The 19043-nt window shown below is 38.4% G+C and overlaps 1 protein-coding gene across 3 annotated transcripts in view; it reads left to right on the top strand.

Moving 5' to 3' along the window:
- PLCL2 (phospholipase C like 2) overlaps window positions 1–19043 on the top strand; it is a 204078-nt gene that overhangs the window by 171786 nt on the left and 13249 nt on the right. For all 3 annotated transcript variants that reach the window (XM_048838533.2, XM_048838532.2, XM_075125760.1), the window contains exon 6: window positions 15473–15582. In XM_048838533.2, the coding sequence (XP_048694490.1) occupies window positions 15473–15582 (110 nt within the window). The remainder of the gene's footprint in view (window positions 1–15472; window positions 15583–19043) is intronic.

Here is a 19043-nt window from a genome sequence, read left to right as displayed (position 1 = left end):
GTGGTCCAATAGTATGTCTGTGATAACTACAGCAGTTTCTTAGGAAAGTATTTAATGCATTTTAGCTGTCTTTTAGCAGCTTGAAACAAGGTTCATGTAACTAAATAGTTCACTACTGACCGCATTGTTAGAGTAATTGCCCTACAGATCAATCTGTATCTAGCCATCCTCAATAAAACAGGCAACTATTCATAAAATTTAATTAGGTCCAAGACTCCCTTGTTGCTGAGGAATCGCAGTAATCTGAGGCATTAAATTGGTTAAGGGTGACCAGATACTCAACACAATTAATATTAATAACAAGGGGGAAGGAACACAAGCCAAAATAAGGAAAGAATAGGTTAAAGATTATTTTTATGAGTTAGCTGTCTTCAAGTCATCAGGACCTAATGAAATTCATTTTAGGGTGTTAAGGAACTAGGTGAAGCAATCGAGGAAACATTAGCAATTATCTTTGAGAACTGATAGAGGATGGTTGAGGTCCCAGAGGATTGGAGAAGGTCAAACGTACCCACTTTTAAAAGGGGAACAAAAAGGACCCAAGATATTGTAGATCAGTCAGCCCAACTTTGATACCTGGAAAGATACTGGAACAATTATTAGACGATTCATTTGTAAATACCTAGAGGATAATAAGGTTGTAAGGAATAGCTAGCATGGATTTGTCAAGAACAAATCATACCAAACCTCCTTAATTTCCTTCTTTGACAGGCTTAACGGTCTAGTGCAGCAGTTCTCAAACTGTGTGTCAGGACCCCAAAGTGGGTCGCAACCCCATTTTAATGGGGTCACCGGTGCTGCCTTAGACTTGTTGGGGCCCAGGACTGAATCCGGGGCCCAGGACTGAATCCACAGCCCAAGGGCTTCCACCCTGGACACCAGGGCTCAGGTTACAGGCCCCTTGACTGGGGCTGAAGCTATTGGGTGTCAGCTTTGGCCCCCTCCTGCCTGGGGTGGAGGGACTCGGACTTTGGCTTTGGCCTCCCTGCACCCGGGGTGGCGGGGCTTGGGCAGGCTTAGGCTTTGGTCTCCCTCCTGGGGTCCTGTAGTAATTTGTGTTTTCAGGAGGGGGTCGCAGTGCAGTGAAGTTTGAGAACCCCTGGTCTAGTGGATGGGGGAAGCAGTAGTCATGATATATCTTGTTTTTAGTAACACTCTTGATACAGTCCTACATGCATTCTCATAAGCAAACTAGTAAAATGTAGTCTTGATGAAATTACTATAAGGTGGGTGCACAACTGGTTGAAAGACCCTACTCAAAGAGTGGTTACCAATGGTTTGCTGTCAAACTGAGGACATATACAGTGGATCCTGAAAAGAAGCAATCCTGGGTACAGAACTATTCAGTATTTTCAGTAATGACTTGGATAGTGGAGTGGAGAGTGTGCTTATAAAATTTGTGGATGACACCAAACAGGGAGAGGTTGCAAGCATTTAGGAAGACAGGATTAGAATTCAAAACAACCTTGACAGATTAGAGAAATCTAAAAGCAACGAGATGAAATTCAATAAAAACAAGTGCAAAGTACTTCATATAGGAAGGAAAAATCAAATGTACAACTACAAAATGGGGAATAACTGGCGTAGTGTTGAAAGTGATCTGGGGGTCATAGTGGATCACAAATCGAACATGAGTCAACAGCGCACGGCAGTTGTAAAAAAGACTAATATTCTGGGGTGTATTAACAGGAGTCATAAATAAAACACAGGAGGTAATAGTCCTGCTGTACTTGGCACTGGTAAGGCCTCAGCTGGAGTACTATCCCCAGTTCTGGGTGCAACACTTTGGGTATGACTACACTGTACACTGCTTTCGTCGATGTGTAGAGTACATTACATGCTTCCGTAGCATAGGTATAAATAGAAGGGGAGACTGTAAGGCAATGCTTAGAGGCGAGTAGAGCAAGGACGTGCCTGAGCCCTGGGGGTAGGTACCGTACACAGCTCTCTACTAACCCAAGCAGTGCCTTTTTAGCAGCGTAGTGTCCCACTGCTTCCCCATTGCTGAGATCTTTCCTCACCACAGCGAAAGGCTCCAGCAGTGGGGCAAGGCTCCAGCAGCTCCCAGCTTGGCAGTGAGGAAAGGCTTGACAGCTGGGAGCTGCCAGAGCTTTTCCCCACCACAGTGAAAGACTCTGGCAGGGAAGCAATGGGGACAGTCTGTGGCAGCTCCCAGCTGTCAGTTCTTTCCTCGCTGCCTCCCCACTGCCAAGCCTTTCACCGACGTTGCTACGCACAGCAGTGTGGACACAGCCTGCTTTTCACTGTGACGTGTAGCTACACATACCCACATACACTGCCGCCGGTGTGTAGCATAGACATAGCCAGAAAGGTGTGAACAAATTGGAGAGCGTCCAGAGAAGAGCAACAAAAATGATAAAATATTTAGAAAACCAGACCTATGAGGAAAGATTAAAAAAACTGCACATTTAGTCTTGAGAAAGGAAGTCTGAGGAGGACCTGATAACAATTGCAAATATGTTAAAGGCTGTTATAAAGAGAATGGTGATCGGTTGTTCTCAGTGTCCACTGATGGTAGGAGAAGAAGTAATGGGCTTAATCGGCAGCAAGGGAGATTTAGATGAGATATTAAGAAAAACTTCCTAACTATACAGCTAGTGAAGATCTGGAATAGGCATCCAAGGGAGACTGTAGAATCCCCATTTTTGGACTTTTTAAGAACAAGTTGGACAAATACCTGTCAAAGATGGTCTTGATTTACAGTGCAAGGGGCTGGACTTGATGACCTCTCAAAGTCTCTTCTAGCCCTACATTTCTATGATTCTATAAATATTGAAGTGAGACTTTGGTGTTATTTAAATAAGTATCCTACAGTACAACACAATAGGCTTAATTCCTGATTAGGAAATAGGATATACTATCTTGGACAGCTTCACCCCTGCAGAGTCCCACTGACATACGTCTTAAAATAGATGAGCTGATCCAAATCTTTACATAGTGGGGATGTCCAAAGATTTTGTCTACAACTGTATTAATTTCCTTGTTTCAGCAGATGCTTGTTGCATCAGGGTTTTTTCCCATTTTCTGGATTCTGGAGCTGTCAGCTTTTTGGATTTTTGTTGAGAATGAATTGCTTCATGGAATAGCATATTAACTCTGAGTAAAAGCTTATACACTTTTATAATTAGTGTCTTTATAAGTAAAAGGAAATTGCACTATTATCATGCTATGCTCTTTTGTTCTATGGCTTGAAGAACAAGAAGAGAGTTGCTAAAATAAGAATAAATCCTCATCCTCACAAGCTGCAAACATACAGTAAATTTATATTGTCATTAACAAGCTCAGTAGGAAAATCTTTTAACTAGACTTGTTCTCTTAATTAAACCAATTCCTGGTTTAAGTCAGTAATAAGATTCTTGTGTATCTCTTAAAATTCAAAACTAATTCTGAAGTAAGTACAATAATTTCACTCATTTTGGTTAACAATGCATTGAGTAAGCTAGAGTTTTGCTCTTGTTCTAATTTATCCCATAGTGGTGTTTTTGTACTTGTCTTATACTTTATGAAAGCAAAAATTGAAAGGTATAAACTTTTTGGTAAGCTGGATGTTTTCCTTATTATTTTTAAGTTTCAACAAAATCCAGATGGCTCTGTTGGTTTTCTAAAAGTCAACACATTGCTTTCAGCTGAACATAGTTGTATTTTTCTGAATAAAATATCTGCATCATTACAGGAATTTTATGTAGCTCACGAAAGCTTATGCTCAAATAAATTTGTTAGTCTCTAAGGTGCCACAAGTACTCCTTTTCTTTTTTTAGGAATTTTATCTGTGCTAAGTAATGAAGACATATAGTACAGTAGAACCTCAGAGTTACAAACATCAGAGTTACAAACTGACCGGTCAACCACACACCTCATTTGAAAGCAGAAGTACACAATAAGGCTGCAGCAGAGGCACCAAAAAAAAAAAAAAAAAAAGACAACTACAGTACAGCACTGTGTTAAATGTAAACTGCTTTAAAAAAAAAAAAGGAATAGCAGCATTTTTCTTCTGCATAGTAAAGTTTCAAAACTGTATTAAGTCAATGTTCAGTTGGAAACTTTTGAAAGAACCACCATATTGTTTTGATTCAGTGTTACGAACATTTCAGAGTTACAAACAATCTCCATCCCCAAGATGCTTGTAACCCTGAGGTTATACTGTAAGGCAATATTGCTTTGGTTCCCATTCCATATCCATTATCTTTTATTATTCTTTGAAAGTTTAAAATTCTTGACACAGATCGTCAGCTACTTTAAATCAGCACAGGTCCATTTACTTTGGCAGAGCTATACTGACTTACAGCCACTGAGGATCTCACCCCTAATCAGTTTTTGTATATTCATTTCCAATGATATAATATGCAGCATTTATATAGATTGCTTATACATAAAAACTTTGAGATAATCTTTGTGGAAGAGAAAGGGTAACTAGATAACTCTTTTTATTTAGATTTTAGAATTAAATTAAATGATACAGGTTTTGACTAATTGAGAGAATATTTTTGATTTTGAGGTGTTTGTTTACTCCAGCTTCCCAAGTTGAGAAGATTCAAATTGATTTGTGGATGTGCGCGCGCGTGTATCTATAGTGAAGACAGATTGAAAAAACACCTTAAAGATGCTTAAAAGTGAAATTGATGATTGTCCATCAGGCTTGTTAGAGAGGAATAGTGTAAATCTAGTTTCCACAGCAGTCCCACCAGGCATAGCTCTCAAGTCTGTAATTTAAATAAGGAGGTGCAGTTATAAGAGCCGGAAAGGGGCATGTAGTTTCTTCAGTTTTCTGCTACCCTCTTGCCCAGTCCATGGATCTTTCCCGGCACACTAGTATCAAAATGTGCCTCCTTGCTTATTTTAGCACAGATTGGTGTTGCGTGCCAACACCAGATTTACTAGGGGATTGCTCACAGTGAGATAGGGTAAACAAGATTTTTATGTACCACACACTACCTTTCAGGTGGAGTATGAAGTAATGTGAATCATGGATGGTCTTGTACCACAAAAGGGTTTACATTTATTTTCTGTTATTCGGTTGTTAAGTTTCAACTTGCAGAGGTGAAAAAAGGTTTAAAAACTAGTTAATTCATTTTATTCATCTCCCTGATAGTGCAGGATTGATCCTTACAGTTTGTAGTTTCATAGGGTGAGATTCTGTGCTGCACCTGTAAAAATTGTAGCACGGGGTAAGATGGGCTAAAGTGACTTTAAGCCACTTTTGCACCCTCCCAATCCATGTTGTGGCTGAATAGGGACCAAGCGTGATTTAGACAGGCCGCCCGATGTTTGTCCAATTTACAGTAACCTCCTGGATCTTCCATATGGACTGCAGTAGCACCCACAGTCTCCACAGTACCATGTGCTGTGGCTCTGCCCCTACATGCTTCTCCCAACCCCCGATATCCCTATTTCAGGGGTAGGAAAGGGGTCCTCCAAAGACAGGCTGAAACAGCAGAATTTTCTCCCAGCCAGAACTCAGGCTTTTAGAGCTTATTTACACAGCTCCGGCTCTGTTCATCTGGCATACAGAGGCTGGAGCTCACCCATAGATTTTAATACCAAAATAGACCCATTATTGATTATTTAGTTTAATCTCCTACTTAACATAGGCCATAGAACCTCTCCAATAATTCCTGCATCAAGCCCATAACTTCAGTTTGAGCTATAGCAAATATTTTAGAAAGATATTTAATCTTGATTTAAAGACTTAAAGTGATGCAGGTAAATTGTTCCAGTGATTAATTATCCTCATTTTGAAAAATGTGTTGCTTATTTCTAGTGACAGATTTCAGAGTCGCGGCCATATTAATCTGTATCCGCAAAAAGAACAGGAGTACTTGTGGCACCTTAGAGATTAACAAATTTATTTGAGCATAAGCTTTCGTGGGCTAAACCTCACAAATTTATTTGAGCACAAGCTTTCGTGGGCTAAAACCCACTTCATCGGATGAAGTGGGTTTTAGCCCACGAAAGCTTGTGCTCAAATAAATTTGTTAGTCTCTAAGGTGCCACAAGTACTCCTGTTATTTCTAGTGGTAATTTGTCAAGCTCAGCTTCCAGCTGTTGGAACTTTTTATGGCCTTGTCTGCTAAATTAACGAACCTCTATTCTCAGAAACGTTCCTGCCTTGTAGGTACTTCCAGACGGTGATCACATCACCACCTAACCTGTTCTTGGATAAATTTAACAGATTGAGCTTCATAAGCGTCTCACCATAAGGGAGGTTTTCCTGAGCTTGGATCATTCTTGTAGCTCTTTCTGAACCCTTGCCAATTTCTCAAAACCCTTTTTGAAGTATGGACATTAGAGCTGGGCATAGTATTCCAATGATGATGTCATTAATGCTGTATGCCAAATTAATTCCACTTCCTTGCACCTACTCAATATTCCTTTCCTTATACATCCAAGCATTCCATTAGCCTTAACATCACACTGGAAGCTCATGTTCAAATGGTTATCCGCCTGACCTCTAAGTCCTTTTTAGAGTCAGTTTTCCAGGACACAGCCCACAATTATGTATGACTTGTGTTCTTAGTTTCTAGATGTATGATCATATATTTGGCTGTATTAAAATACATGTTGTTGAAATGATCCCCGCTTAAGATCACTTAAGATCTGTATAACACATGTGTCCATATCGTTATTTACCACTTCACCAACTTTTGTTTCACCTGCATACTTTACCAACAATGATTTTATATTTTCTTCTCGATGATTGATAAAGATATTGAATAGCACTGAGCTAAAAACAAATACCTGTGGTACCATATTAGAAAAACCCCTAATGGATGATGATTCCCCATTTAATATTACTTTTTGAGATCTATCAGTTTTTATTCTATTTAATTTCTGCTACATTGATTTTATATAGAGTGCTTATTTTTTAATGTGAATGTTTTGTGGTGCTAAATCCAGTGTGTTACAGAAATCTAAGGGTGTTATGGCAACACAGTTACCTTTATCAACCAAACTGGTAATCTCATTAAAAAAATGTGTCAAGTTTGTTTGACAAGACCTGTTTTCCATAAAACTATATTGATTGGCATTAATTATGCCAATGTCTGTTACTTCATTATTGATTTCTTCCTGTATCAGTTTTTCCATTATTTTGGCCTGGATCAATGTCACCTATCCAGCCTGCAGTTACCCAGGGTGTCCCATTTAACTTTTAAAAATATTGGCACATCATTCGCTTTCTTCCAATCCTCTGGAACTTCCTTAGAGTCTGAAGATTTGTTAAATAGCAACATCAATGATTTAGAGAGCTCCTTTGCAATTCTTTTAAAAATTCTTGGGTGCAGGTTATCTGATTCTGCAGATTAAAAATATTTAATTTTAGTTCCTGTTTAATGTTTAGTTGCTGTTTAACATCCTCCTTAGCTACTGTTGGAATAGGAATATTTCACTGCCACTGTAAGATGTGACTACATTATCCAGCTTCTTTCCAAATTCAAAGAAGAGAGATTTATTGAGCATTTCTGCCTTCTCTGTATCATTAATGAATAATATTTGTTATTAATAAAGTATGACATTTTAATAAAGTCTTGTGGTGTTTGATCTCTAGGCATCCATCTGTCTGTTGTGAGAAACAGGAAGCCCTGAGGCAATTAATTTTTTGTACCTTTATGACTTTAATCTTTATGTTGTACATTTCATTAGAGTGCAGTTTTATCTGAAGCAGTTTGTGGGCCAGTTAACATTCATTTGCTTTTAAAATTTCATCCTATTAGTTATGTGATTTAGACAATTTTTAAAATTAATGATGATCAAACTAATTTTTTAATTTATAAAACTATAGGTGATTTGATAGCTTCCTATTTAGTTCACATACCCAAGGAAAAAGCTTTTAAACTATGAGAAGTGAGTTTACAGTGATGGGAATGATGTAATCTGAAAAGCCTCTTCTATAAATAAGTGATGCTTTTTCCAGTAGAATCCCTCCAAGTTGTTTGCCACATGAATAAAAATTTCACTTAGCCGTCTCTATTACTGGTGCTTGGCATTTTGCTGGAGTTGGTTGCTTAAAGAAAATCCAGTTTCAAGTTCTTTTGACCATACAAAATAATCTGTTTAGAGGAAGAGTTTTGCTGTGTTCATTCTAGAGATTTGAGGAGAGAGAAAAGGTCATGAATCACCAACTGGAGCAGAAAACTCTATCACTATATTAATCAATACTGTTGATTCTGAAGTGGAAAAGAAAGCCATCATTCCAAACATAATTTTTTTATTTGATTCACTGCCAACTTTGAGTTTTGCTTTCCATGTAAGTAAGACTGAGAACTGTAAGTTTTATTTCATACAATTATTATTATTTTAATTCACTGCAAACAATGCTGTACTGCTGCATTAAACTTTAAGGCTGAAACTTTCAAAGCCACTGAAAGGATTTTGATGATCAGTTCCTATTATTTTCAGTGGAAATTGGGTATCCAAATCTCTTAGGCAGCTTTGAAAAATCTCAGTCTAAATGTTTGTAGTGTTAAATTTGTCATGTGTAAAATCAAATACTAGCCAAACTTCTTCTCTGGATGATTGCACATGTGAAGCCTGCTCTTTGTGTGCACGTGCCTGGCACATATTCACTGGAAATTTTTCCCTTAGTGATACCCATTGGGGCAGCGCACACACCCTCGGTTGATGCTCATCACTGGTGTAAATTATTATGCCTGGTACAAATATCCCAAAATGGAACTGGTTATTCTGAGGATGGAACACTGGCACTTCACAGCTGACATACCCAATATACTGGACAGCACAAGAAATTTATTTTGTCTGCTGCTCTAGGTACATTAAGCAACAGCAAAATGATAAATAATGTGTGGTGTCTCATTTGCAAATTAATAACTCTACAGGCTTCTATATCTGCCTGCCTGATAAGTTGTTTCTAGCTGATGAGAATTGTTAGCCGTTACTGTAATTATTACAGCTTAGGCTTCAGAAAGGGAACCTAAATTCTAAACCATGAATTATTCTGACAACTGATGGCTCAAAATTCCTACCAGCCAGTTGTATCATTCAGTTTGCCTTTTATGTTTTATCATTTAAAAATACAGTTTTAGAATTGGAATTAATTTGCAAACTGGGCACCATTAAATTAGGCTTGAATAAGACTGGGAGTGGATGGGTCATTAAACAAAGTAAAAACTATTTCCCCATGCTATTTTTTTTCCCCTACTGTTACTCATACCTTCTTGTTAACTGTTGGAAATGGGCCATCCTGATTATCACTACAAAAGTTTTTTTTCTCCTGCTGATGATCACCCACCTTAATTGATTGATCTTGTTACAGTTGGTATGGCAACACCCATTTTTTCATGTTCTCTGTGTATATATATTTTCCTACTGTATTTTCTACTGAATGCATCCGATGAAGTGGGTTTCAGCCCACAAAAGCTTATGCCCAAATACATTTGTTAGTCTCTAAGGTGCCACAAGTACTCCTTGTTCTTTGTGCTGATACAGACTAACACAGCTACCACTCTGAAACCTGTCACCATTTTTGGGCTGTGTTGGCCAGCCCTTAATTCCTTGATGGAATAGGGGGTGATCTGATACTTAAACTACTGCAGCTCCCACAGACTGACTTTCTGCCATGGAAGACCCATAGCCATGGTTCTTCAAGCAAAAATCCAGAAGAGAATCAGAAGTTATATTTTTAAACCCTCAGATTACCTATTCTTAGGGCCTTATCAAATTCACAGCTATGAAAAATGCGTCACGGACCGTGAAATCTGGTCTCCCACCATGAAATCTGGTCTTTTGTGTGCTTTTACCCTAGACTATACAGGTTTCACAGGGGAGACCAGCATTTCTCAAATTGGGGGTCCTGACCCAAAAGAGAGTTGCGGGGGGGGGCCGCAAGGTTATTTTAGGGGGATCGCAGTATTGCCACCCTTACTTCTGCACTGCCTTCAGGGCTGGGTGGCCGGAGAGCAGAAGCTGGTGGCCACCCACCTTTGCAGGCTACGCCCCACCAGCAGCAGCGCAGAAGTAAGGGTGGCAATTCTATACCATGCCATTCTTACTTCCGCACAACTGCTGACAGCAGCTCTGCCTTCAGAGCTGAGCTCCTGGCCAGCAGCCGCTGCTCTCCAGCTGCCCAGCTCTGAAGGCAGCGCCACCAACAGCTGCACAGAAGTAAGGGTAACAGCCCCCCCTACAATAGCCTTGCTACCCGCCTACAACTCCTCTTAGGGTCTGGACCCCTACAATTACAAAACCTGACATTTCAGATTTAAATAGCTGAAATAATGAAATTTACAATTTTTAAAATCCTATGACTGCAAAATTGACCAAAATGGACCGTGAATTTGGTAGGGCCCTACCTATTCTGTTTAGCAGGATCTCATTTTCATAATAATTTCTTTTGATAAATAATTCTCTTTTGAGAAAAGTTTGAACATGCTCCAATTAGTCTGTTTATTCTTGGTGCTGTTAAAATAGTTAATATAATAAGGAACCACTAAAGAGCTTTCAGTTATCACTGAATGCAGTAAGTTCACTAATAATGTAGTGGGTCCATGTGAGCATGTTACATCTCTGCTCCAGGAACTGCCCTGGTTTCTCACCTCCTCTGGTTTTAATTTATGAGGTTTGCTATGGTTTGGGATCTAGCTGTTTTATGGCCTGTATGTGGTTTTATGTGCTATCGTAATGACTGGGATCCCTGGAGTGCTAGTTCCCTCTGGTGGTCTGCCGGAGCCAGAGTTTGCACCTTCAGATGCGTCATTTCAGTCAAATATTTAATTAAGACATCACTCGGTCCAGCACCTGATTGGCTCTGCAGAAGTGTTATATTGCTGTTTTTAATTATTAATAATGATAGCTATCTTTCATTCTGGGAAGTGTTATACTGTATTGTGAGTCATTTTAATTAATGGATTGTGGTGTTTAATTTACCAGTTAAGCCCAGATACTATGACAATAGGTTTATAAAAAGTCATTCAGAGATAAATCGTCACAAACCCAGCTGAAGATATTGGGGGGAATGCAAGGAGCCTCTCACCCAACCTTGAATGGCCCACGCAAAGGCCTATCATGGTTTTACTGCTTATTTATGTGTGCCTCCAGAGGTGCCCATTGACTCAAGGGAGGCAGTGATGCAGTGGCCTACCAGCACGCACAATGAGCCAGCTGCACTGAACGAAGCAGATTGCATCATTCCAAATGCACTTGGCTGCTCAGGGTGAGATTGTACGACGCTGAAACATCATCGCTCCATGTGTGACAGTTTTGCTCCACATTATTCCCTATTCCTATTCAGGCCAGTGTCTAAATGTTTCAGTTTGACTCTAATTACATTGATCGTGCTGAATTAGAGTTGTAGCGTGGAATGAGTTATAGCCTAAATCAAGAAAAAAAACCCTCCTTCTTAGAAGTAGTATAGCTTGAATTAAGTGTGGCATTTTCTCATAGCTAAAAGTTTGGTCCTAGCAAAGAAGAAAACCAGATATTCTTACTCTCTGAGAGTAACAGTGTGTTTATAGATTTTGCTGGGGGTTTTCCTTGCACAAACATAGTGAATCATTAACAGCTGAAAGTTGCCTTAGCATTCTTGGGTATCATATGTAATCCTCATAATCTCTCAGAAACATTAGCTTGTTGTCCATTTTTGACAGCTGTCAGCAAAGCTAGAAAAGCTGGGTAACTTGTGCTTTGTGGATTAGACAGATGGTATATACAGGAATACAGCTCTGAAAAATCTAATAATTCAGGTTTAGTGTAGTCTAGTGTCTGTTATCAATCAGACAGTCCAAAATATTAATGATCTTAGAATAATAAAGTAATTAAACCTGCTTGAGTACTAGATTCATTTCATACATCTTAATGAGAGCTAAAATTGAATGTGCACTTGTAAAAAAATAAGAAATTATATCCTGCAAAATCAGTGTTTTCTGTGTCTCCAATTAATATATTCTGTATTTAATTTTATAGATAAGTTTTCACTACAAGTATATATTAGTTTAAGGGATTTTTACATGATTTTGTGCAAATATGTTTCCCATTTCATTTAATTCTTGATGAGAAACCATCTCTTTCCTCCTTAGTTCCCTTCTCTGTCTTCCCCACATCAATTTAAAGTCATTTATCTGTTACTCTTTTTGTTATCAGTTGTTAGCTAGTAGTAACGCAAGAAATGGCCAGACAGAAGCACAAGCAAAACAAGCAGCCATTTGGTGCCCTGTTTACTAGGGGCTTCTGCAACTCACATAGAGCTCAGTCTGGCCAGGTGCTGAACTCTCTGGTCTTGATCCAGAAAAGTACTTGACCACACTCTCAACTTTAAACATTTGAAGAGGCACACTGACCTCAACGAGACTATGGTTTGCTGAATCTGGGCCATAATGCTTAGTACCTTGCAAAACCATGCCTATACTGAGTTTAGTTCTCTCTCCAGCTGTGGGACTGGAGGGAGAGGCAACACCACACCATCTTTCACACCCCTCACTATACAACAACAGAACTGGAAATGGAGGCAATTCATGGACTCATCTTTCTCCCTTCAAACAGCTTGAGGCCATACAAATGGTAAAGTGTGTTCCAGACAATAGCAATGTCAGTGCCCAGTACTTTCAATACTAATATAACAGAGTAGTACTGCTGATAATCCAGTGTGAGTTACAGCAGATTTTATGTAAATATTAAAATATTAATTTTAAAAATCTTAAAATATTCTGCCACAATTAATCCTGTGGAAAAACCAGCATCTATTATGTACGTTCAGTCAGAAATATCTGTTTGTTGCAAAGTTCCTAACATTTTGAAATATACATCTTTCCCAAGAGCAAAACATTTTTGCAAAAGTTTCAAGGACTGATTCAGACCTGAACCAAAATGAAGCTGTAACAGATAAAGCCATGGTTTGAAGATATAAAAATGTTAATGTTAGTTCTTGTTGATCCTGTAATAGGATGAAAGCAATACAGAGGACTGATTGTCACAGTGTGAGATTAGTTACACCATACTCCTTTCCTAGTGTGTTAGAGCTTCTCAAAGACTACACATGTTAAAAGAAAGAGTTGCCAGTAATTAATTGAAAATTAAATTATTTAATTTTACTAAATTATTTTAAAACTTGTTATCCTATTTCAATTAAGATTAGTGGTTTAAGATTGGGTATTTTTGTTTTGCCTCTGAAAATGTTTTGGGGTGAGGGTGGTGCTCATGAAGGTGAGAGACATCACCTGGTCTTAATCCAGGTTTACTTGGCAGCTAACATGTCTTTTCCTGAGCTAGTGGAAAGCAAACTTTGTTCATAATCAAATTTATTGTAAAAATTCAAGGCCATAGTCTCTGTCCCGCTGAAGCCACTTTGCAAAGCTGACATGACACAAAATGCCAATTAAAATAGCTGAAAATAATTAGTGGAGAATTCCCTGGGGAAATTTTCCACTGGCTCTGCCATCTCCTAGGTCAGCCCACTCCCATCCCAAGAGTAGGGGAATGAGGGTACTTGTCGAAGATTTTCTGGGTGTGAGCATGCACACATGGTGGGGAGAGAAGGACGAATCAGAGCCTCACTATGCATGACTCTCCACTGCCACAGAGTCCATTGTGGGGTGGGCAACTGAGGATTAGAGACCTGCAACCAGTTCCCTGCAGCAGCCACTGGTCAAAACATCCAAGCACACCTCAGTCATAGTGCAGAATTGGCCCTAAAGCTACCTTCCTGATCCCCAAACATCAATCCAACCTTGAGTAAACTTGTGTATGCTCTGAACCCCATCATCCTGAATGTATTGCATCCGCACTTGCATTCCTTCCTCCCTGCTTGTCTTTGAATTTATTACCGGTGGGAAGATGGTTATGAAATGAAGGGGCAGGGCCTGTATACCTATCTCCTGTAGAATTGGCCTGCTTTCCTGCTAAGATGCTGAATGCAGCACTGTGTATCAAAAACTGTGGATCTGGGAAAATAATATATTCAGAGGTCTCCAACTGCACATAAGAAAAGTTGTATTTTCATGGCTGTAGTAGGACATGGACATTGTAGCTGTGGGTCTACAAATCTATCCCTAGTCATATTGTTAAACCGATTATTTGGACAGGAAATAAATACTATGGATGAATGAATTTTAATTTTTCACCTGGTTGATAATCTGTGCTGGGCAAATGTGTAATGAATGGTTTAATTGAGGCTGCACTCTAGAGACTGAGTAGGAGTTATGAGGAAGTTAATGTTTTTAAATAAAAATGATACATTAGTTTAATTCAGGTAAGGAATTCACTATTTCAGTTTTCCTTGCAGTCAGTTTCAAATGACAAAGTGGTCATTTTTGCATTTATTATATTTTTAATCAATTTGTTAAGCTTTTAAAAAAAATAAAAAAAAGATGTTGGCTTTGGGATTCAACTTTTTTAATGTACCTGGGTTTGACATGTGACTGTTATGAACAGGTAAAATGCTTAGTTTTCCCAAGACAGAAAAAGAAATCTAAACACAAAACCCATAAATCTGACATGTAGAGACACGAGGGGGTATTGGATTAAGGAAAAATGTGTGTCTTGTTCATATCTGTATGTTATTGCAAGACATTACTACAGTATTGTACATTATGGACCACATCTTCTGAGTCAGGGAATTTAGAGGTATGGACCTCAATCCCCATCCTAGGGCTACAGTGTGGCAATGAGACAATTACGTGACATCAAACTAGTGCAAGTATGTGTACACAAGCAGAGGAATCAAACCCTAGCTCATGGTGTAGACATAGCCATAGATGGAGTGCCACCCTGCATCCTGCCTTCCTTTGTGCAGCAGAACCATACTAGCTGCACTGCCTGGGCACATGAGGGAGTCAATTCTGTCCTTGTATGAAGAAGCTATCAGTGTTTTTATTCTAAATTTACCATATATGACTTGAAACAACAGCGATGTAGGACGTAAGTTACGTTTCTTAAAGCAAAGTTCCATCTGTCCATTGGTATAAACAATGCTATGGTTTTGTCAAATTATCCATTATCTAGATTTAATACAAAAAAGACCAAGGTGCAAAGTACATTTGTCAGAGGATAACATTTCATGACGTTACTGTTTCCATATTACAGCAACTCACAAAAAGACCTTTGTATATAGTACAATGAATTTGATTGCAGGTACTGTGGCTTTTTGTATAGTAAAGATGGTAATGTTTTTATATAACCCAATAATAACTTACAACATGCTACCTTTTTCTTAGAGAATAAATGTACATTGACATGTTGGTTACGTTTGTATGACTGAAAACATGAACATTTGCCAGTATAGAATAAAAATGTGCAGATTTTTCACTCGTCCTTCAATTTGTTTTTTCATTATGACTTTCTTTTCAGTCTCTCATCTTTGCCTTATTCCAGTTCAGATTTATCAAAGTTTTTGACAGCAGTTCCAGGAAGCTATTTATATGAAATGTTTCTAGAAATCTAACTCTACCATCATGAAAATTCAGAGTAAATACAAAGATATTAAATTCATCTTTTTCACCCTCCACAGCAATGGAGTTCCATGAAAACCTGCACAATATAGGAGCAAAGGAAGGCTTAAAAGAAAGGAAACTACAAAAAGCAGTAGAGAGTTTTACCTGGAATATTACAATTTTAAAGGTAATGTCTCTGGTGCTGGCAATTATGTTATTTATTCCATTCACACTTGGTCTTATAACTATATTGTCTTGTGTAGCTAATTAGTGGTCACTGTGTGATGTGATTTCATTTTTTACTATCATTATAAATTAGCTCAAGTATCCTGAAAGAGTAGCAGGCTGTCAACATGAATTTAGACAAATACACTGAATTTTACCATTGTAATTTCTTTGGGGTTTTTTGTTTGGTTTAGTTTTTGATATGTTCTTTGTAAAACCTTTTAATGTTAACAGGGTCCCCTGTGGTCCTGAATATCCATATAGGACAATGATTATTGATTTCTATGGAATAAATAGGGCTCTGAAGAGGCTATGCAGTTGTTTAAAATCTATTCAATGATTTGAAAAGGAGAAGCAGTATCGAGATAAATGCAGATCAAGAAAGGAAGTAAATACAAGTGTTGATCTTTCATAATCTATAATGAATAGTGCTTAATGATGTATACATAAATGTATTAATATTTCTGATTTGAGTAACTGAGTATGTTTGATTTAGAAATTCCCTCTGCTTTTTCTTACGCACCTATTGCTTAAATTTTGACTGAACATGAAGTGATATAGTATAAACAGTTTTCAAATGGACACCTCAAATAGTTAAAATGCAGAATGGTTTTCATATTTGTCGTCTACAATCTTTCTGCACAGTAGAGTAAAATAGTTTGATAGTTATCACAGCTGTCTCCCTTAATTTCTCCAATTCAGTCCTTCCAGCCTCAATTTAAATAGTTTTCTATTTAAATTTAATAGATTCCCAGTCCCCTGTCCAGCTGAGTACCTCATCCCTACATTAAACTGTAAAATCTATTTTAATTACAAAAATTGTTTCATTTCTTTCTCCCTCTAATGCATAGTTTTTAAACCCTCTTAATTGTTGAAAATAAATTTTCCTTCTACCCCCTTCTCAGCTTAGTTCTTCTCCCCACACTCATGTTGTTATACCCATTATAGAAAAACATTACATACAAAACCATCACCAACAGGTTGTTCTCCCACACTTGCTATCCATTTCAGCTGACAGATGCTGGGCTGTGCTTTTCAGAGTATTTAAGATGGCAAAAGTCCTCTTTGAGCCCAACTCTAGGGAGAAACAAAAATAGGTTAGATTCATTAGAGCATTCACAGCTAATAAATTCTGTCAGTAAGATTCCAAGTTCTGTTTAAAGCTAAAGAGGCCAGATTGTCCTGCAGCTTCTGCTAGATCTGGTGGATCTTGGGTGAAGGAGGAACTGAAGCATCATTCCCCTATGTCTTAGGACTCTGGATGCATTGGGGGATCATGGTCCAACATTGTGGGAGGCATGAGGGGAAGGAGTTGTTATTTGCTGCACTTTTCTTTCCTGAGCATCAGAGATCAGCTTAGCAATTCCTACCTAATTTAATACTGCCTGAAGCAACAATAACTTAGACTTCATGTCTGCATCCTATTCAGAGTATAGGGAGTTTTCTGTAATTGCAGCGTCTGGTCAATGGCATCCCAATGTCCGCAGGAGCCATGATGTTAGGGTTGGGGGTGGGAGGCAGAGGAGCAGTATGGTAGACCTGACCACTCACGGTACTGAAGGCCTGTCACCCTCACATGCCATTCCCTTGGGACCAACAAGGTTGGGAGGTGGCAGGCTCTTCCTTCTCAGGGGACAAAACTCTTTAATGTTCCTCCCACACTGAACTCCCATCTGCAGAAGGGTACCACTTGTGCCATAGAAAATGCTATGGCAAAACAGACCAATGAGCCATCCCGTCAATATCTTGTCTCTGTGTGTGGCAAATGATGATGGAGATATACCACACTGAAGATGTAAAACATTATTGAAAAGTGCTTTACAAATATTAGACAATCACAGCAGCCCTTTAATTATTATTATCCCTCCCCATTTTGCAGATGGGGAAGATGAAAGACAGATAGGTCTTTCTCATCTTGCACTCTGGTAATCCAGGTCTCAGTCATAGACTTGAACCAGTCTCAGATACTTCAGAGTAAGGCGTAAAAAAAATCTGATGCCCCTAAATGTGGTACTGTCATGATACAGTACCATGCCACTTGAGAGGGTGCTCTATGAGAGAGGCTTAAAAATTAAAGCCAACTTTATATGGCTTGGAAAAACTATGATCAATAGGTCAATTGACTGAAGTACATAACGTCTTAAATAGTAGAGGTCGTTTCAACCCAGGTTGTTGTTGTTCTCTGAATAGAGAGGCTTAGATGAGAGCACACATGCAAAGTAAAATTAAATTTACGCAGCATTTTCTTTTATTCAGCAGCACATTTTTATTCAGAAAAAAAGAAATAAACGTATATGTTAAATCCAATCCAATAATAGGCCATAACAGAAGAAAGCTTAAGTGATACCTTGGATTATAGTCTGTATTTATATGGGAACTCTGATTTGCTCATTTTTAGTGAGTACATCTTTTCAAACAATAGCAAAGTGCTATCAGTTCCTAGTAGTTAGAGATAGAAAATATATTAATATGTCATTGAGTTAATTCTCATGGAAGTCAAGATATTGCCCTCATTCCAGACTTCTCTTACCCAAAAGATCTGTTGGTGTCTCTACACATAAATAGGAGGCTTCTACAGAGAAGAGAACAAAAAATAAAAGACGAAAAAATAGCTCTCAAATCACAGAAACACCGTTGGTTACAGAAATAAATGAAAATACTTTACCTTATAGCAGAGGAGTCCAGCACATCATTCAATATTACAGTGATCAGAAGAGAAATATCAAAATAGAAAAATACTAGAGTAAAAAGATACAGATAAGTAGGGCTCAGTATGCTGGGGACCCAGATATGGCCAACATGTGGCTGACTACAACTGTTTATAGTGTTTTCATAATATTAAAGAAAGTTCTAGGATTTTTCAAATTTAAATACTTCATCTGTTTAGGAACAGACTAATTTAGTGACCTCAGTGTTTTCCGTACATAGATTAGTCCTTTTCACCTGTCTCCATCAAAAGGATGAGGGGTCTCTAAGCTAATAGCAGTGTAGACAACTGTTATTCTAGGTCTTGGTTATTTTAGTTGCAAGTTGTACACCTCACAACAGTGCGAACCAGGGCCAAGACTGTCAAAAGTGACTAGTGATTCCATTTTTGGGTGCCCAGGTGGAAACATTTTAGAGGTAGGGGTTTAATTTTCAGAGAGGTGCTCAGAACATAGTTAAATTTAAATTGTTTCAAAATGAACACCCAGAATCTCTAGACACTTCTGAAAAATTAGACCTAGATTGTTAGGCACATTTACAACTAGGATTTGGTCAGCACATGCCAAATTTTGAATAGCTGAACAAAAACGATATAAAGTGTGTTTGTTCTGCCTAAAAAAGTTGTGGGGCTGAGATACAGCACGTTCAGGCACAACCAGACTGGTTGTCTGAGCAGCCAGAAACCGGGGTCATTTTTCCAAGGTTCCAGCAATTATG

Source organism: Caretta caretta, chromosome 2 (assembly GCF_965140235.1).
Source record: "Caretta caretta isolate rCarCar2 chromosome 2, rCarCar1.hap1, whole genome shotgun sequence".
Taxonomy (NCBI): domain Eukaryota; kingdom Metazoa; phylum Chordata; order Testudines; family Cheloniidae; genus Caretta; species Caretta caretta.
Note: the sequence above shows the minus strand (reverse complement) of the source record. Positions and strands in the feature narration are given on the sequence as shown.